General features: G+C 34.7%; 1 protein-coding gene across 1 annotated transcript in view; it reads left to right on the top strand.

The window, feature by feature from the left end:
- Positions 1–763: 763 nt before the first annotated feature.
- Positions 764–21,317, top strand: part of TTC6 (tetratricopeptide repeat domain 6) — a 64,672-nt gene continuing 44,118 nt past the window's right edge. The window contains exons 1-4 of the mRNA XM_009646617.2: positions 764–1,576; positions 8,321–8,404; positions 13,061–13,191; positions 16,523–16,732. Coding sequence (XP_009644912.2) covers positions 764–1,576; positions 8,321–8,404; positions 13,061–13,191; positions 16,523–16,732 — 1,238 coding nt within the window. The remainder of the gene's footprint in view (positions 1,577–8,320; positions 8,405–13,060; positions 13,192–16,522; positions 16,733–21,317) is intronic.

Genomic DNA, 21,317 nt, shown 5'->3' with positions numbered 1-21,317 from the left:
CCTCTCCTGCCCGCGGCCCCGCGGTGGGAGCTGGCCAGGCTGTGAGGTACTTTTCTGAGGGGAGGGAGGCGCTTTGCCTGCTCGAGAGGGAGATGTGGGGCTTGGAGGGGTCACTGTGTTTTGTAGGAGGAAAGCTTTTTGTGGTTACTTCGAGAAAGTGTTGAGCTTTATCCTTTCTTGTTGTGTGTAGGTTTCCCCCCCCCCCCCTTGGGAGTTTCTGTCCAACTCCCAATTTATGCTCCTGAAGATGGGGAAGGTTCAGTTGTTTCCTCAGGTAAAATGCTAATAGTCATTGCTTAATTATGCACATTCAGAACGGTCTTGTTAAAATCAATGGGGCCCTTAGCAAAATGAAGTTGCCTTTTCAAGACTGGGTTCTATGTTGGTATGTGAAATAGAAAAACTCATTTCTGTTTGCATTTACAGGCTGTAGCAGAAAATTGCTATAAAACATGAGCACTTTGGACTGAGTTATGTGGAAGAGCTAACTATGATTAAGGAATGTGAGACTATAGGTGGGGAATCTCAGTGGGATAGTCTGAAGATCAAACAAGCAATAGTTACTGCTCCTAGAAACGTGAGCATTTAGCCCTTATTGGAAGATTTAACACCAGATCAATCACATCAGTTAAGAACATTATCCTCTCTAGAGGTCAAAGAATCCACATAAGCCTGTCATGAATATAAATAAAAATATTCCTAATTAATTCATTGGGTGTTCTGATGCTCACAGCAAGTAAAGATATCTTCTGAAGTAAGAGACATGAAGAAACAAACCCTTGATCTCAGGGTGATGACTCAAAGAAATAAATCTGTGAAAGAAGATGGTGCTGACAAAAACCAGAGAAGTTGCCCTGAAAAAGTTAACAGAGAAAATGCCAGTTGTAGTCATGAAAGTACAGTTGTAAAACTGCCAGTAATAGCATCATTTGCAGGTACCACTAAAAAAGTTGTAATGGTCAAGCACCCAGCACCACCTCAGAAGCCAAGTTACTGCAGGTCTAATGGTCATGTTAATAGCTCCCCTATCTCATTAGAAAAGACAAAAGCTGTTAGTAAAGTAAAGGAAAGAGTTCATGTGCTACAGATGGATCCACAGAATTTAAAATCAGATAAAACTGAAGAAATAGATATTGTGATTAAAGATAGTGATGAATTTAGCTCTACAGATTGTGATACAAGTGTAAACCTTTCAAGAAAAGGAAAAATAACCAGGGGAAGCTGCAATAAGAGAAGCAGAGTGATTTCAAAAGCAAAGCAACAAGATTTTGATGTTGAATTGGGAAGAGTGCTGAGAAAAGGAAGCAGGCAGCCAAGTGTGAGGTCTGCTCGAGAACAGTTGGAAGAGGCAAGAAATGTGACTAGACCAGACACTTCAAAAATATACGAGAAGAACTTCCAGCAGAGCAAACCTGAAGAGCCTACTTCCACACCAGCATTGCCCGTGAAAGTGGTTGCAAGGTCTATTGATGAAATAATTGCTTCCCTGCAGTCTCGTTCTCCATCTCCCTCAGACCAGACGATCAAAGATCTCCTGGAGAGTGTTCTTGGCCAGAACTACAACATAAAAATGGAAGTAGGTGAACCAGAACAAGAGCAATATTTTTCCCTTGGGTAAATATTACTTTTATAAGAGTTGTATATTTTTTTTCCAGCTCCTACAATGTGTTACAACACAGAAGCCAGACAAAACAAATGGATAAAGACTCTAATGTATCATAGAATATTCTTAACTGTTTCTTCTGCCAGTTTTTTTGATGTCCCTTAAGAATGAAAATGAGCCAATATCAAAATATATTCAAACATAAGCTCTTTTGGGGTGTTATTTTTATTATACTGCTTATAGTTTAATACCATCTTTTTCTTTACTCTCCTTTCCCTTTTTTGAGATAACGTATTCCAGTCTGACAGATGAAAAAGTGCATTAAATGCATTCGGTATATTGTTGGAAGTATTGCTTCTTTTAGTTATTGTTTAGCTTGTGAAGTCTCTATAAGAGAAATCCTTTATTATCACAGTTAGGTAGGTTGTGTAAGCAGCTGTAAGAGTCCCTTCAACTAATTACAGCAGGAGAGATCAGTAATTCTAGGCATCAGGTAGATGCTGCAGAAAACTTTCCTAGATTTTCACCAGAGGGTTGATGATTCATTTGTTAACTAGAGTAGTAACTTACGATCAGATGACTCTGTCCTCTCTTAGCCAGACTGATAGTTTTGTTCATGTTCCAAGAGGGCTGAAATTTAGGTTGCAAAAATCACGAACACACTTGGTATTCACGGTAGCATTTGTTAGGGATGCTGTGGAATGAATAGACCCATGGAAGGTGAACTATTCCTTTTCAGCAGCAACTGCCTCTGCAAGGAAGTATAGCAGACTGATGAAAAACAGATGAACCTGTGTTTTAGGACATGATAAAGAACATTGTTTCCCACAACTATCAAAATGCTACCTTTTATGATCATAGAGTATCTCTCATAGAATGTAAGTGTGGTACCTTGTGTTCCCTTAATGTGACACCGACTGTCTCTTTTTTTTTTCCTCCTAACTTTTGTGTTTAATCAAAAATCCTGAATGGCGTTAATTTCAATGTGTAAGTCCATGAGCAGCAATAGCCTGAAACTGTATTTCCAATAGATTTATGTCCTCTAATTTGGTTTTCTTCTGTTCTTCTGAGAGCTGTTTGTGTGGCTGAGGTATTTGCGGGGTCTCTCACTCTCTGTATGTTTTCTGGTGTATTTCATTTGGGGTTGAAAACAGAGAAGACTTTCCTCAGTGTGGCAGCATTGAGATGATCCCTCTTCACTGCTTGACTTGTGTTTTAGGAATGTAATAATTTGGGACTGTTCTCTTTCGTTGAAATTTGCCATCTGGATACAAAAACACTTCAGTGCAGATGGGAAGAGAGCTAAAGGAGATCTTGGATCTGTAAAACCATTTCTTGTTCAACTTACCCAAAATAATTATTAGCAATTAGTAACATGTGCTGTGCTTTGTGTTCTTTCTTTTTTTATAAATGTGGGTTATGGTCTAGGTAAGATTTTAAAAGTTTGGCCTCTAGCAAGTCCTAATGTTCTTAATTTCAAGTGAAGAGAACTGATTTTCTGTTGTTTGTAGTGGGAGATACTGGGCTCTGAGCTTTGAAAATCTGGCCTCTGGAGTGCTGTGATGTTTAATTCTTTATTTCTGAAACTTACATCAATTGGGTTCAAAGTAAAATGAAGATTTGAACTTGGTGATGACTTTCTGGTCTAGTTCTTTGTTGTTTAATGTTTTTTTAGGTATGGACGTAGGGACATCTGAGGATGAATGATGCCCTTGCTGATTACATTTTTTTTTTTAATCAAAGGCATTTGCAGCAGGTGTCTTTTGAACTTAAGTGACCTTATAAATAAGATGAAGACTCTAGCAAATCTTTATTATTATTATTATGCATGGTTTATTTACTTTACACTGAGCTTCAAGGCTTGCCTTCTAATGAAGTAAGAAATGTATTCTTTTAAATGAAATGGAAATACCTAGGCAAAGAACAGAACTACTAAAATGAAAACAAGCTCTCAGATTTAAATGTGTTTTTCATTTCTTACAAAAAAAATATTCTCTTCACTTTATCTTATTCTTGATCTTGCATTAATGACTGGTTAGCATTGATAGCTTATGATATTGCTGTGGGGGCTGAGTGCTGTTTTTCCACCAGCATCGAAAAGAGCATTATCTGGGGAATGGAATGCTAGCTCGGTGGGACATTAGTATTTAGCCCTATTTCCTTTGAGGGGAATCAGTTATGAATAATGATTCCCACCACATTTTCTGTTAAAAAGTAGAATTTTTATTATAAGAATAATATGATTTCCAATGCCTGGTGTAATTTTGTTGCCTTGAGGCTTGTTGTTACCCCTGAAGTATATTGAGTTATTAAGTTATATGCTGGATTTAGTATCCGTAGGAGGGTGTTTGTATTCATTTCAGAAATGCATTTTCTTTCATATTCAGCTTGATGTTCAGCTTTCTTGGTGATGAACCTGCAGCTCATTGTCTTTAGTTAGTTATTGTTTTCAGCAGATCAGTTCTTTAGATGAGCTTGTGAGGGTGCTAACTAAATTAACACTTTTATTCTCGAAAAAAAGCATCAAATTTGAATGCTTCTGATAAACATGCAGTGCACCGTATAAGCAGGAAGCCAACATAAAATATACTTTAGTTTTAAAAAACCATTTCTAGCTCTTGTCAGCTAATCTCAATAGTGAGGCCTTGAGAAGATTTTCTCTGTAATGCATTAATACTCTCTCAAAAGTGGTTTGATGGAGACGAATTACTGTTAAAATTCAAGAGGAGATAGACTTTTATTTGCTTCGTATCTATAAGCAAATGCAAACAAGTATTTACTCGTAACTTTACAGAATCTCATTTATTTGCTCTATGTTCTTTATATTTCAGCTGACATAAAAATTACACAACAGATCATATATTGCTTTCTGACAAAACTGTTTTTTAAGAGGCTTATTGAAAACACTTTTTTTCCTTTAGGTGCTATAAGGTGTATTCTAAGTATCATGGAAATGAACAAGAGACTTCAATTTATTTGTTAGTTTTCTTTAAGTGAGAAACCCTTCCTACTGGTTTTCTTGTTTTCTGCTTGCAGGATGGCTCATGGTCTTAGCATCCCTTAAGATGTAGCTAAATCCAGACCATGATGCTTTTTATTATGAGTTTGACATTACATTATTAATTCAAGAAGCACACTTCATTGACTATGCTCAATAAGGTTAATCATGGCAAAGGCTATGGTGCTTCCTGCCATGTGCTGAAGGGAGCTGCTCAGTCTTTAGGGGTGATCACTACCACTCCTGGACACATGAACATTTTTTCTGGAACAGTTAACTTGTATACTTTAGATTTTTTAAAAAAAAGATGTTTTCTTTTTATAATGTTGCAAGAAACTGCCCAGGGAGAGATGTTGGGTGGATGGATTACATGTGTGGACTTCTGAAATCTATATTTCTTAAATTTACCAGTACAAGTAACTAATTAAAACAATCTAGTTCTGCAGTCTTACATTTTATCAACAATCACTTTCCAGTTCCTTATGATCATTAGGCCCACAGAATTTATGCTTGTCTTAAAAACACTACAGGCTTTATGGAGCAAGGGCTATCTTTTTCTGGGGGACTAGTCCTCATTAGGTCAGTAAGATGCTTTTATTATATGAGAACAAATTGGTTTTTTAATTAGATAGATTGTAATCTCACAGAGATTCAAGCTTTGTCAAAGGTGGGGTACAGGGTGATTAGCTATGTGTGTGTATAAATAATTTGTATAATTTCACCATGTTAAAAGAATGTTTTACAATATTTGTGTGTTCACACATCTAGATTGACTTCTTGTCATTTATCAGGGTCTGTTCTGCACTGGTGATAGGAACTTTTTTGTCAAAACAGAGGGGAAAATAATTTATTTTAATAGCATATAACTGTGCAAAGAGGAATCAAAGAAATACCAGATGAAAATATTTAAGTAGGATAAATTTAGAGGTAATTACAGATTTCTACACCTGCAGGAGGAAGGCTATGGCTAATAAAGGTGTAGTAGATTCCATCACGAGGTTAAAGTATCAGTGCAGGAAACAGCTTCCTCAAGAATGGGCAGAACACTCAAGAACAGATTCCCACAGGAATAAAGAGTTGCCACAGTTCTCAACACTTTTTATTTCCTGAAGTTAGATCACACCTCTTTGGCCGTGTTTTTGTTAATGCAAACACACAGCCCATAGTACCTATATAGACAGTACACATAATTTTATTAAACTAACACAGTAGCATTGTGCCCGAGATTCTCCCATGGGGAGTGGTTAAAAGAAAAAACACCGCAGCCAACAAAGGAAAGCAATCACCTAAGATACACAGGTGTCTAAAATGAAATTAAGATAATACTTGCTCATATAATTCTGTTGGTTTTGACAGAACAGGAATATTAATATGTAAAATTGTGATTTACATATTATGCAATAGTTTAGAAATGTAATTTGATCCAGTCCCATTGAATGAAAGGCTTTGTGAATCTAAGATGGACTGTGATAATTAATAGTCCGTGGTAATCACCAACGTTTGAAAATATGCACGTGTTGCAAAGAAGAGGAAGGTTGTTTAGTATAGCTTGAGAAGATAATGCTGATACTATTTCTTTTAATCTGAGTTGCTAGTACATTCCTCTATTTTAGTTCCTTGCTCTCATGGTGATGAAAAAATATGTAATATGAATTGTTTTTTTCTTAAGCTGTCTTTTCTGTCAAAGGTAGATAAATTAGTAAGGCTTTGGTTAAAAACAAAACACCAGTGTGTACAATCTTCTGCAAGGCCATAGCTTTTTATTGCTTTATAGTTTACATTTTTGGGGTAGTATATGTATCTATCACTTTGTGTTGGCCTGGAGACTCCTCCTTTTTTCCTTTTCATTTTTTGATATGCAAGGGAAACAAAATTACAGCTCAGAGTATGCTTTTAATGTGGTATTAAAGTTAAATGTAAAATATCCTAGGCATTAAAAAAAAGGTATTTTTAGATTGCTAGGTGGGCAACACACTCAATGGAATAAAAATTCCACTGTGTGGAAGATTCTTATATTAACAGAGCAAATGGACATGTGCAGTGCCAGCAAAGGGTTTTTTTCATGATGTGACAGATTGTTTCTAACAGATAGCTTCAATGCATTCTTGCATCAGCTTGTGCCTCTGAAATACTTTCCTAAGAAATATTTAACATTTCCGTAGCAGTTTTAAAAACTGTATTCTAAAATGACACATAGTTCAGATTTGATGCCTCTGTTTGTTACTGTTATCTTTAAAACTTGGTTCCTCAAACTGGTATATGGCACAAGGGGTAAAGTACGTGTCTGCTGAGTTACATATATATATATGCCAACCAGGTGCTCAGAAAGCACGCTGTCCTTAAAACTTACCATCTGTTTTGAGAATTATTGTTGTGTTTTATTTCTGCTTTTTTTTTGTATGGGTATTCTGTATCCAAAGAGGGACTTGTTGAACTGTTCATTTGATGAGAAAGCATAATATGTCTAGGAACTAAGAACAACTTCAAATTTTGTAGTAGCTTTTCTGCTAGTGGAGCAATTATAATTTTCTCCCGTGGAGAAAATGATCAACTGAAAATTGCACTCAGCTTTTAAACTTCTCTACTATAAGCAGTTCTATGGAGAAGTTAGTTAAAGCAAAGAGTTAAGCATGTGCGTAAATGTTTGCAAAAGATGAGCCTGAGATCATTTGTCTCTGAATGTACTTGTTGCTTTCAAACTAATTCGTGTAATGAAGACCTGAACTTTCATTTATACATGTATACTGTTTTCATGTTGTTTTGTTCTGTAAGGTAGTATGGATAATATACATTTTTTAGCATTCTTGTCTGACACTAGTTTTCTTCTCTTATACAACAGGCACCAATTGAACACAAGGAAATAAAAACTGAATCTCAAGTCTTGCCAAGTTTTCACCAAGCAAGCCTGGTAACATTCTGCATTATCTAGGAATGTTAAAATATAATAAGTTAATAGTGCTTCTATTTGCTTGCAGAGTTGTTAAGATAGGTAGTTCATATTTTAAACTGATAAAACTGGGAAGGAAATTAGATAGTCCTTGAAAACATTTTGGTATTTCATAAATCATAAGTATAACTTTACTTTTCTCTCGTTCCCTTTGTGTCTTTCATTCATTCCTTTTCTTACGGGATTTGACTCTCCAACTGCTGGATATAAAGAATTTCACTTTTATTAAGTAGCATACAGATTAGGGCAATGGAATCATAAAACATTAATCTATATTCATATATATTAGTCACCATCATTCCATGCCTCTCATTCAAACTGTTTTTAAAATTTAAATATTTAAATTTAGATGTGTTTGGAGGATTGCTTGATGTTTATAGGCATTAATGATTTATTTGCTTTAAAGGATCATGGTTTTCTTGATACAAATTTCTGATGTATGTTTCTTACATTTTGCAATTTCTTCTTCTAAGTGCAATTTGTAGAAGAAACAGACCAGATCTTTGATAAGAAATCTCTATAAATATTATTACTTAGTGTTAATCATTGTAGCTCCTTTGTCTATTACTATATTTATTTTTGGAAATCTAGTTAGCTGTTGACAAAATATTTGGCTTAAGATAAAATTGATACAATGTTCTAGGTGCTTCATAAAATGCATGGATGATGAAATATTAATTGCATATAGTGGATATTGTACTGAATTACTTGTCAGCACAAAAGTGGTTTTTTAAAAAAATACTGTACATTGATATTTTTTTCCTTCCCTCAGAAGTCACCAGTAGTTCAGAAAGAACTTCAAGCAAGGGAAAATGAATCTCGGCCTAAAGATGAGCTGTTAACGTATAATAAGCAGGTAAGCAGGTTTAGTACTTTTGTGAGGTAGTATTAATTCTCTTATGCTTAAGGTTCTGATACTTTAGAGCATAGAGTGGTCTGCAAGCTGTTTCTTTACCACCTGGCCTTTTAAAGAAGATTTTCTATAAAACAGGTCTTCATACTGGTCTTGCAGCTTAAGGTTAGAGGAAAAAACAAATCAAGGTTCATTCGGTCAGATGTTGGGTTAGGCTTTTCTTTATGAGATTGGAAAGAAGATTACAAATGAAACAACGTATAAATAGAATCCTAATCTACATTTAACAAGGGGATGCCTTCCTGGAAAATGGCATAATGCTCAACATCCTTTTGGTTCTGTAATATTCCACACACGACAAAAACTGTCATTGGGATATCAGCTTTAAAAAGCTTAGATTTTTAGTAGAGAACACGTATCAAGTTTATAGAGACAGTACCACAGAGGACAAATTTGTTGCTAAGACCAAATAATGTCTTTTCCCATGTGTTGTCAGTTTCTAGTGTTCTGGTATTTCAAGGTTATAACCAGATACTAAAATAAAACCTTAACCTGATTACTTCTGCAGTTTTGATGTAAATGATTACTTTGCCTTAAACTTATTATATATGCTTATTGTAAAACAGAGTAACACAATTTATTACGCTTACAATAGTATAATGAGAAGGACAATGAAGAATGGGATATATTTCCACTAGGCAGTGTTATGTGCAGAGATACCAGATAGCCTTGGCCTAAACTTTAATAAGCGAGATGAACACAAGGCTGGATAAGCTACATGGAAGACAAATACAGGTGTTGAAAAGAAGGTGCTAAAGGGACCAAAATGAAAAGCGAATGAGACATACATATGGGATGTTTGTTGATGGCCCAGTATTTGCAAGTATGTTTTTTCAAGGTCTAAGACAGAGGTCTAGTCAAAATGAGACACTTTCTGAATGTCCAAGGGTCTTGTTTCAGCTGCTTCTTCAGCTCCTCCCACTGACTCTAGCTTGGCCCTGATTGTGTCTCTTCAAGCTGCATAGAGAAAGGGATAGAGAGAGGTAGGCACATGCCTAGAATTCCAGAGCATTAGCAACCAACTTTCCTGATCCATTTTAGGATAGCCAAGAACCAAGGATGCACACAGCTTACCCTGAAGAGCTAAGGGACAGGGGAGCTCTGGGAGTGAGTCACAGGGAGACAACAGAAACCCCATCAGTTCTGGCACTGCATTCTGCAATGGGGCTACAGTGAACATGAAGTAGAGCCCTAAGTGATCTGGTGATGCTGGCCTGAACAGTTCCGCTTGGCAGGCATTCTTCTGCAGCTAAGGATTCATATTTTGTAGCTATTTTTGTGGTAGAAAAATTATTTCTGTTGGATGGGTTAGAGTTCTGTTGAAGAAAATGGATGAAAATGAAGTCATATTACTTTTAAAAAATTCTGCTAAATTAGAAAAAAGATTGTTTTGAGATTTTCCTTACAATATTTGTCTGTCTATAGGTCAGGAATGTTTCTAATAATTCAGTAACTGTGCCATCTGTACTTGGCTATAATGTTTTATATAATTAATATTAATAATGATGTTTGCAGGTAGTTTTAAGAGTATACTCTGCAACATCAGTTGATCCGTTGGTTACTAAACTAAATATGCTAAGTGATTTGTAAACAATACACAATACAATGTCACTGATGGTAATTTTTATAATATTCAAGAATATAGTAACATTATTACTTCTAAAGTATATACTATTTGCCAACAGAACAGTTTCCCAGTTATTTAAACAGTACTGGGATACTGTGGTGATGTTTTTTAGACAGTATTATTTTGGGTAACATGCTGTTTCTGTAATGCACTGTGGTGGTATTGTTGCAACGACACCCATCGGTGTGCGTTCAGTGATCTTACAACACAAAGTAGTTTGCAAGATTGGCACCTGAAAATATAACATTCATTTGGCTTTATTTAACACAACTACTACATAATTTATATATTTTACTTAATTTGAAAGTGCATGCTTTCACTTTTACACATAGAAAAAATAATGGAGACAAAACTTTAGAAAAAGTAATGGTTTTAAGAGCCCATATGTTATTAGCTAAATGCGCCATCACATCCTTAGCTTAGCAGAACTATTTCTATACAGAGTAACAGCAATGTGCTGTATGTTAGTAATTCTATGGAACATTATTCATTGACATGTTTTTGTGACATCTTATTTTTGAAATTGTTTTGCCTTGGTTAGTGGGCTGCAGGGCCCATGCAGTTTCAAGATAAATTGATTGATTGGGCAGATGAAATTGCAAATTTGGTTATACACAGAGCAGTCAGATGAAAAAATGCAGGTATTTGCTTTAGTTATTGTAATTTTATGTTCCATCTGTAACTGAATTGCATAAATATTTTGATTAAAAATTTGTGTGTTCACTGGTATTTCTACAAAGAAAATGAAATAAAATATGAGGTTATATACATCTAAAATGTCTGTCTAATAGTTAACTGTGTTGGCTCATATTCTCTGATTTTAGGCTTAAAGGAACTCTCCTCTACTTGGTATAGCCTCCTTAATTCATTAGCAAGAGTGCGTTGAAGTTCCCCTTCATGATCTGTTTCACAAAAAAGATGAGATCACAGAACTTGGCTTATGATTTTAAAATATTAGCTGCTGTAATTTTAGGTTTGGAAGTTTTTGTTAGCTGTATTAGTGTCTAAGATGTCAATGAATGTTGTTGAGTATCTTCTGTTACTTTGGATATCACTTACATGGTATTATTTTTTTAAATTATTTGAGTATCTGGGCGTTCCAAAAGCTGGTAATGGCAATGCATCCACTCAGGTCACTTTTTTTCTTTAAATTGGGCAGGACATCATGACAGAAATATTTACCTGACATTTAAAAGCAAAAATCATAGTCATATGTTTGGCTCATTTTAATGATACATTTTGAGCTAGAGATATTGCTTTCAAACTTTTCTGTATTCCTTATTTATGTTAGCCTGTTTTCTCTATGTAAAATTTTGATTGACTTCCATGTTCTCGGATAAACATCAAATATCTGACTACATACTTTTTCATGTATGTGCTGATATAAACAGTGGTGTTGGTTTCAAAAATAAACTAACAATATATGAAATCATTTTAATTTTGAATAAGCCTTTTCAGAAGGTAGTGACTCATTTAGGTATCTTCTACAGTTCTCAGTATCTTTTATTTGGTGATTAATATACTTGTTTATGAACTATAAACTTCCATAATTTTTTCATTCAGTGATTTTTTTCTAAGAACTTAAATATTGCCAAAGTTATCAGTAGACATAGACATTGTGCTCAGTCCGTATTCTGGGATAAATAAAGCATGTGAGTGGACAAAGAAGAGTAAAATCCTATGCTTTTGTGATTCATTTCACTAGATATGCAATTGAAAATCCTAATTAGAAAGGCATTTGATCACAGCAATTGTATTCTTTGGATTCCTATAAACTAAGCTAGCCAGCCTTACAGAAGTAATTACTGTGGTGTATCAGGAAGAGCTGGGCAAAAAAGTGGACTTACTTTTCATACTGTGAGAAAATTTTTTTAAGACAAAGCACTTTGAAATTAATTTTCCCCAGTGTGTTCTGTTTTGGTCTGTCTTTGTCATGCTATGATTATATTTCTTTATTTTCTTGAACCTGCTTTGCTGTGTTATGTATGCAAGCTTTTAAGTGGCATTCAGAAGAATCCTTTTTGTTGATGGCACTGCTAGTCTGTTTAACAGTTTGCAGGAAACGGAATTGTGGAATGGTTGAGATTGGCAGGGACCTCTGGAGGTCATCACAATATGGAAAAAGCAGCGGAAGGGTATAGATTCTGAAGCCGTTTTATGAAACAGATGTAGACACTTTGGCAGCAATGACTTCAGTAGTTCCTTTTCTTGCTCGCTCTTCCTCCTGGATTACAGTGAGGTGCCCCTGACAAAATTTCTGTGTGGGGCCACTCTACAAAGGGAATCAGAGATGTAAATTAATTCCTGCCTTCCCTCAACACTTCTTTTAAACTATTTTTTTCAACATGGATCAGTTATCTGATCTATTTTGCAGTGTGAAAAAACAAGTTTTGGCACAACTGAGCAGGTGGTGCTCTAATCAATAGGAATGAGTGGCTGTGGGTGGAAACAGTAGGAATTCCTTACATCTGTATTCCAGCCAAAGTTCCTGTATTTAATGAACATAACCTTGAAGAAACTTTCTAAACCAGTCATCCTTTAAACTGTCTGTATCTGTTTGCATTTGCTTAAAAATATAATACAAATTTTAGATGTGTTCATGTTCTTCTAAGTTTAATAGGTCTGAATAGTAGCATTATGATTTTGATGCTCTTTAGATTCTCATTGTAATATTTTGAAGTAAATTCATCATATATGCTATTCAGAAATGCAATTTAGGTAGGCCACATTGGGAATTTTGTTTTATCACACTTTTCTGCTTATTCTATATCCTGAATAGCTGTGGGTGCTGCTGTGATCTGTGTAGTGACAGCAGTTCTAAACTACTCTAGTTTAATTTAATTGTGTTTTCTGATGGTCAGAGTTGCTTGTGTGCCATTGCTCCTTGTTCTACTCCAGAGTGGGTTTGAAAATATCCATATAACTTATCAGTTTGTAACACTGTGTTTATCTTCTGTTCATGAACATTTTAGGCTCCATCCTCAAATGTGCTACAGGTACAAGGAAAAGCAATATCAAAAATTAAACTAGATGAAGTTCAGAAAGAGCTACAAGAGGATTGCGACTTGCAACAATCTTTGCCTCCTCAGGCTTCAAATGTCAAGTAATTTTTTAAACTTATTTAATTGTTCTAAGAAAAAAAAGACAATAGATTGTTATTAGTGCATAGTATGATAGATGAGTTTGGAGAAGAAATAATGACTTCTCCCTAGATTTGGATCTGAACACTTGTAATTCCTGAGCTAAATTATCAAGTTTAGTTTCATGTCTCTAGTTTTAATTTGCTATTTATCTCATTGAAATAGTTCTGATTTACAGTTTTTAAAATCCAGAGGGCCTATTCAGTCCTGCTGTATGCAGATGAAACTTCTCTTGACTGCAGCAGAAACTGAAGTTGCTTATGTGGGGGCTGAATTTGTCCATACAATTCCAAGCATAATCTAATCAAAATAATTAAAAACAAACAATGGAAAATACCACAAATTTAATATAAGCAATGCCAGCTGTAAGTCATCATCTTTAAATAGAGAAGATGTATTAAAAATTCATTAACTTGAATTTGTATTACAGTCAGTGCTTGTCTGAAATTCAGGAGGTTTTACATTGAGAGCTGTAATTTAAGGACAACTGCTTATTACCTTGCTCTTGTCATAGGTTGTATCTGTCATTATGTAGTAGGAGTGCAGATTACAAAAGTAGTACAGACAGTGTCCTAATTTAACTGATCCTGTCCATCCCATGTCAAGTGAGACAGTTCACTTTTACGGTCTTCGCTGCTAATAAGATCTTTATAGATAGCTTTGTTTAGATGTACCATAGGTTGCTTCTTCACTTCTCTATTGAGAAAACGAGGGAAAAAAAGAAGCAGCTTTAATTATTAGCTTTTGTTGTTCTTAGGGTCCTGAAAGGTCTATTGGATACAGGAGAGAGCCTTTTTATGGCAGGCCTAAAGTTTGTAAATGGATAATACTTTCAATTAAGTAGCTGAGAATAGTCATGGGAAAAGAATGCTTAAGTTTATGAAACAGTCAAATTGGCATTTAAGTGACCCTTTGCATGCCATTGCTTATCTGCATTGCTTAAAGATCATTTGGTTAGCAAGATTATATATTAAAACAAATAGTGTCAACAGACAATGAGTGTTTTACCTTCAATAAATACTTACTGTCAGATTATCAATGGTGCAGAAACTGCACGATTTTCTAAAAACCCCGTATTTAGTGCATTAAGTGAAGGTAATGTAGGCCACACACATAGTATTGTTTTTTCATGTCCCCCTTTTTCAAAGAATGATAAATAGTCTGTTTTAGGAGAGTGTGTGCTGTAAAAACATTCACCTTTACCTGCAGCATGCCCCAAATATTTCAGTTTACATTGATAAAGCATTCTGTTAGTTCGTTCAATGAAATGATAAACTTCTATACAAGAGCAGTAATGATAAGGAGATTAAAAGAACATTCAAATTGTTTTTATTTTTTTAAATTAAAGGAAAAAAACTTGGGGAAAAAAGTTCCTAGAGAATTTTTAAATTATTTTGCCTGCTGTCATTTACAGAAATCACTCCAAATGATTTAAGTTCAAAGTTAAACTGTTTGCCATCTATTTTTATTTTTTGAAATTGTGTGGTAATTCCATTGCAGAGAAAGTTAACTGTGTTAGAACATCCTGAGATAAACTGCTATAAACATTCATGAAGATTATATACTCTATTGAGTTGAAAAAGCACTGCGAAATATTTCTAATTTTAAATTAGTGATCTACTTATTAAAGCACTGATCTCTGATTTCACACTCAAAAACTGTTACTTATTTCCATTTATGCTGTAAATGTATTCAATTAAACAAAATATTATTCTTTGTGTTAAATGGGGTTGCTGTAAGCATGCCTTAAATCCTAATCAGTTACATGTATTGTGTGATTGAGTTGCTTTTCAAACTGGATATTTCATTTTTATGTTTATCTTTCACATTTTATTTCATAACCTTGACCCTGTTCTCATTCAGGCAAAAGTGCAACTGATTTCAGTAGAGACTTTAGATTGTAAGATCTGGTGAAATTGTCTTGTTGAAGCATAAAGGAACGAGGTTCTTTCATATATATGAAAGTTGTATGGCTTGAAAAAAATATTTTGAGCAGTTTTAATTAAAATAAAAACTTATTGACATTCTTTCCTTTTGGGATGTCATGTGTCTGTAAACTTAGGGACTCAAACTATATACCAGATGTATCTCCGTTACATTAATATACTTGATGTGATCATTTCTTGATTGTGAGTCAAATTTCTGTTACATTACACTGATTTTCATGTTTCTTTACATGTTTTTTTATATTTTACTTTTTTGCTGTCATTTTTCAAAAGCCATAAGCAAATATAAAATATTATTTTTGTAACTTGAATATGTATTACATGATAAATCAATCTTGTGTTTTTCCTTGCTTCATTTTGTAGTTTCCCTGATTTCTTCTTTATAATATCTGTTTATAGCATAAGGTGTGGTTCTCAGTAAAACAAAAAACCAAGTTGTTTGAAAGTGTCATTGTCTCATGAGAACCTCAGGAAAATAGTTAAACCTGAAAACTATTATGTGTAATTTCAAAGTGGAATTTTAACCATATTTATTTGGGATTTTCAGAACGTATGAAGGCACTTATGAAACTTAATTGAAACTAGCATATATTTGGGCAGCCATTTCTGAGTATTTTAGATCTCTAATATTTTTCATATACTGCTTTTTACATTGTAACTGTCTGCACATTAGACATTTATTAACTTTGTAGAGTTCATACAGTAGTCAGAGACTGTTTTTAGAATTTGATCCATGGCCTGTGGAAGTCAATAGACTTTCATCACCTCCAGTACAACTTAGATTGGAGGGGTAAATGGTATTTTTTTTTAGTTATTAACTTTTCAAAGATAGTCAAAGACCTGGTGTTTCCTCTAATATCAACAGCTGAATTGAAAGGCTAGGAAGAATTTGAAGTGATAGTGTATCATAAAACTAATTCGAAGTTTTAAGGGCATCTACAAGGTACTCTGTCATGGGAGAGTATTTGCAGATGAATGTATATGTAACATTTTATCATAAAATTTATTCACATACCCAATTTAAGCTGTATGTCTGCATTACTTGGTTTAAGTTTTCGGTGCAGCAAGTGAAAGCTCTACTTAAGTTGGGAAAGTAAAATTGTGACTACTGCACTTATTTTACACTTTAAAATTATTACCAACATTTTAGCTTTTACCTATTTTTCTTTTATAAATAATATGATCTCTACTTTCAGTAGAAATTACCAGGCACTTTATGCCAAGTATTTGTTAGCAATTTATATCCTATGGTCTGATGTATGCCACAATGTAGTACTTGATAAACTATGTACTTTAGAATATAGAGACTGGATATTAAGATTCTTGATTTCTTTGTTTTCCTTTCTAGAAGTCAACATTATCCAGGCATTCATCATCTATGTACTGCTTTTCCTAGTTTTATATTGCCTCCTTATTTACAACTGGTTTCTAGAGTTTATCATACGTCAGACAGAAGAGGTCACAATATCTTATTTGCAGCAGAGGACGCAGACAATAAGGAAGAAGAACCAATGTGTTCCAAATACATTTGTTTGAAAGAGCAAGCTGAAAGGAAAAGGTATGAACTTACTTATTTTCAGAGTTACTATGATTCACTTAATTTTGTAAGTTAAAAGATTATACGTTGAGAAATAACTTTCATGGGTTTTCAATATTCAGTAGTTTCAAAGAAGAAAAAATCGCCTTATTTGGTAGATATGCTTTAAAATAATTAGAACAAGGGTACTAAAAGGCTTGTATCTTGCTTAGAATGTAAAATGTATTGTTTGTTTTTAAAGATAAACTGCATTTTGTAGACATTTTAAGTTATATGTCTCAATTTAGGTTATAGATACATGAATTTTTAACTTCATTATACTCAATGTGAGAGGTCCCATTGAAATAACAAGAAATACTGAGCAAATAGAGTAGGCTTTCTGCGAATGTAAAATTCTGCAATAGTAAAAGGTTTAAAGTGCACACTCACTAGCCCTTTATCACAGAGACAATCTTACCTCAATCCTGATTCTACAAGCCCTCAGGAACAAGCATAACTTTAATTGAGTGTAGTTCTGTTGAGTTCAGCACATGCACAAAGTTAAGCACATACAGAACTGGGACCTAGATAAACTTGTAGTCAAAAGTATTCATTGCATATGTAAAAGGTAGTCATGTGATAACTGCAGGATCCTGCATCTTTAATGAATGAGCATCTGAAGTAGAACAAAATGCATAATAGTTAATTTTTGAGGTTGATGCAGCATGTAGAAAGATCTGTCAAGAAATTTGTTCTATAAGCAGTAGTGAGGGAATGTAAATGGGTTTTGCAATAAACATACTCAGTTTTGTCATGTTATTATATGACCAATTTTTATATTTGATGGTAGTGAATTCCTAAATCTCCGGGTTCTTTCATTTGGTTTTTTTGTGTGTGTTTTGCACTAAGGTAATGTGCATATGAATGAATACGAAGCATATTCTTTTTTCATTGCTTATTACTTTGGTTACGTTTTTGCTTTTTTATGCCTCTCTAGTTTATATAGTAACATCAAAAAATTCAGAATTGGAGCCTTAATACTCTCAAGTTTTTCCTGATGTTTGTTCAGGCTGGCAGTTTGCTACTTGTAGTTTCTGTGTATCAGCAGCTCCAGAAATATAAAATTATTGCTCTTAAAGTCTGTAGTGATCTAAAGAATGGTAGAGTGGTAAATAAGGATAAGGCTAGGTCAGTTTTACAGGGCAATTTGTGTAGCTTGTTAACTTGGGCTCTCTTGAAAAACATGCATTTTAGTGCAGCCAAATGCAAGGTCATAAGGATAAGAATAGGGAATTAGGGTCATCCTTTGTAGCAGGGGAGATTGTATCCTGAAAAGCAGTAACTCTGAAAGGAGCTTTACGGTCTTGAAAGATAAGCAACAGAAGATGGCTGTGTAATACTCTCTGAACTTTAAATTAAACAAGTTTGCCTTAAAATAAAGGAGGTGAGACATTAGCAATAATATCAAAAAAAATTTTTGGGATTAGAAATATTATACAGAGCTTTTCTATTCCAGGTAAGTGCTCTAACAACTGAGATAGTCATGTTACCACTTGTTCTCTCTCTTGGCTGCATGACTTTTGCATTCTTTTCTGCTCAACAGCACAACTTCCTGTACGCAGAATGGTCAAATAATCTTATGGTGAGTGAGGTTTGAATCCTCAGATAAGCAACGAATTCTCATTTCCTGGCTCTGTGCTTCAATAATGAATTATCATAAACAGGTGGAAATCACCACTCTGCTTTTTTCCCCCTATTTTATAAAAGAAAAAAAAAAATCACCTTGCCCTTCCTTGAAAGAACAGAAGCATCTGCTCTTAGAAGAGGGTTCCATGTTCTGGATTTGAAATGGAGGGAAACTTCTGCCATCAGCCCCTGAAAAATCTAAGTTCCAGAGAGGGGCAGCAGATTTCCTGTTGGCTAAATCTGTGATTCTTCTTCCATGTGGTTTGTAGGAATGTTGTGCACTTAAGGCACTTAACAGTGTGTTCCAAATACCATTCTAGGGGAGCAAGCAGAAGTGTCAATTTCTGTAGGAGATCTTTTTCTTGAATACCAGTTCTGTATTAAGACATTTTAAAAGATCATTATGTTGGTTTTACATGAAAGACATAGAGTTGGTTTGAATACGTTACCTGCATGGTATAGTTTGTGATGCAAGAGGATTTGCTAAACAGAAACATAACAGACCCAGTAGTTGAGGCTTCAGTCTAGACAAATTGAAAGTCACTATAAGATTTCAATGTATAGCAATGAAAGTAGCAGCTTCTGAAGGTATCCATTACTTACAGCCTTTAAATGAAAGCTGGATTTCTTTCTGAGGTATATCCTGAGTTTTACCCAGCTAATTGTGAGCTTGATGCAGGAGTGCTGGTGAAATTTTATTATCTATATTATCTAGAAGGTCAGGTTGGGTAATCATGATGCTTCTCTCTGACCTTAGAATATGAATCCATAAATTGCATTATGAAATTTTTTAATCATTGAATTCTTCTGAGGTAGTCAAGATTACCCTGACCATCAAGGTTGGCATTATTTCAGGGTACGGGATTAGGCCCTGATGTTTTCCCTTGTTTTTTTGAGCTTCTGCTTCTGTCAGGAATTTTGGTAGCATATGAATATCATTCATGGCCATAATTGGAGCATTTGCTTTTGATTCAGCAGAATTGTCTGTCTGTTGGACAGATACAGACAGAGTATAAGGACTCTGTGAGGATAAGGACACTGATCAGCATTGTAAGCAAAGGTTTCAGTGTACCAGTAGCCCAGCCATTAACTGTTTTGTAGGTCATGGTGGAAGAGGATTTAAGGAAATTCTGAAAGAATAAATTGATGGCTGTAGTGAGCTTTTCTCAGATGTGAGAAGCAGCATGAGGGTGGGCAAAAAGATGTTCAAAAAAGAAAAAAAAAAACCCCAACCAAACCCTACTTTAGGAAGTCAGTGATGGAGTCAGTAGTCACAAAAATAGAAATTGTTACTGCTTTACTGATCTAGAGATGACAAAAAAAAGAAAAGCTGCAAAGGCTTTGAAAGCAGAGGAGCATCTTATATTGGAGTGAGCTTCTCTTTTTCTATTACTTCAAAGAATGGGATAACTTTCAAAGCAAGCAACTATGATCTTTGCAGTAGTGCTTTGAATGAATGTGAACAGAACAAGGTGATCGTTGTCTAGGCTAAAGAAATGGATGCTGCAGTGAGATATGAAATTAGATACCAGACTTTAGCTTTGTAGAGAGATTAGAAAAATACTTTTATTTTAGAATGTTGTGAATGATACCTGTGTTCTGAGTCTGTGTAAATGGTGGGATGCTAGCCATAGTTTTGAAGAAAGAAAATAGTGGGGAGGCCATAAAGGTTGAAAAGGGAAAGGTTCATAAGATAATTTTCTTTCAGCCTTGCTGAGCTAGCACTGGCAGCTTGACATTTCTAAGAGGAAGATCATCTGATATTTTTGTTGGTGCAGAACAGAGTGATGAATCACACTCTGATTAATATGGAGATGGAACCTGTACATGTTCTTTGACTAAAGCATTACTAGAAATAGAGTAGAGGGAGAATAGAAGAGAGGACAGAACCCCTGGAAATACCCAGGAAGTTGAAGGAGTTAGGTGGGAGTGGAACTAGGAGAGATGAACTGTAGAAGCTATGGGAGGATGGGATTTGAAGAAGAGAATGGTTTGGTTTTCAAGAAGTAGCCAACATGTTGAAGAAATTGAGGGTGAGTCTGGGCTTTATAAATCAGTGGAAATTTTTGGGAAGAAATTTTTACATTGAGAGCTACATTCCCCTGAGATGAAAGGAATGAAAATTTAAAAAGAAGCCCGTACTAAAATTCCTTGCTGAATTAGCTTAATCCTTGAAATCTAGCAAACTAAATTCTTTGGAGCACTGCCATCTAGTGGCACCATCTACCATCATATTCTGTTTTTAATTTTTAAAACTGGTTGCCTTATGTGAACCTTGAAGGTCAAAGGTATCATTTACCTGACACTAATTTAGGTCCATCTAAGCTGTTCACATTTCATTACTGACCAATTCCCCACAGTTAGCTAATACCACAAATGCAAATATCTATATGGGAGTAAGGATGATTTCTGTGTAGTGTATAGAAAAAAATCAAAAGACTTTGTCAACTGTTTAAATATCTTTATTTTTTTTTGTAATAGTTCTGAGTTCTTCTCTGAAAGAATCTTGTTTGATGGTAACAACAAAGAAGCCTACAGTGGTAGGATTTTATGGTAGATCAGATCAAGAAAGTAATGATTTCCTTGCTTTAAACTCTTGTCTTTATTATGAAAAATATCAACAGGCTTAAATATATATAACTTTCCATCCATATCTGTGAAAAACGTCTTGTGGAGCAGGGTGTATCAATTTATCGAGATGTAAACTTCCCAAGGTCAGGTACAACCCTCTCCTAGGGTATTAAGTTCATTTCGTCAGATAGCAAAGGTGCCTTGCTTTTGCTCTCATGTTTAAACTTTTCATACTCTGCAGGCATCAGTTATCTGAGAGTTAAAAAAGCTCCTTTTTTAGCCATGAAGACAAGTAGTAAGCTAAATATGTTTTCTAAGGTTATATATTGATAGTCAAACATGTCCCTGGCAGATATCCTACAAAAATTTG

The sequence above is a fragment of the Egretta garzetta genome, unplaced genomic scaffold (assembly GCF_000687185.1).
Source record: "Egretta garzetta isolate BGI_Z169 unplaced genomic scaffold, ASM68718v1 scaffold79, whole genome shotgun sequence".
NCBI classification, from domain to species: Eukaryota; Metazoa; Chordata; class Aves; order Pelecaniformes; family Ardeidae; genus Egretta; species Egretta garzetta.
The sequence above is the reverse complement of the archived record's forward strand: the minus strand, read 5'-3'. Positions and strand labels throughout refer to the sequence as shown.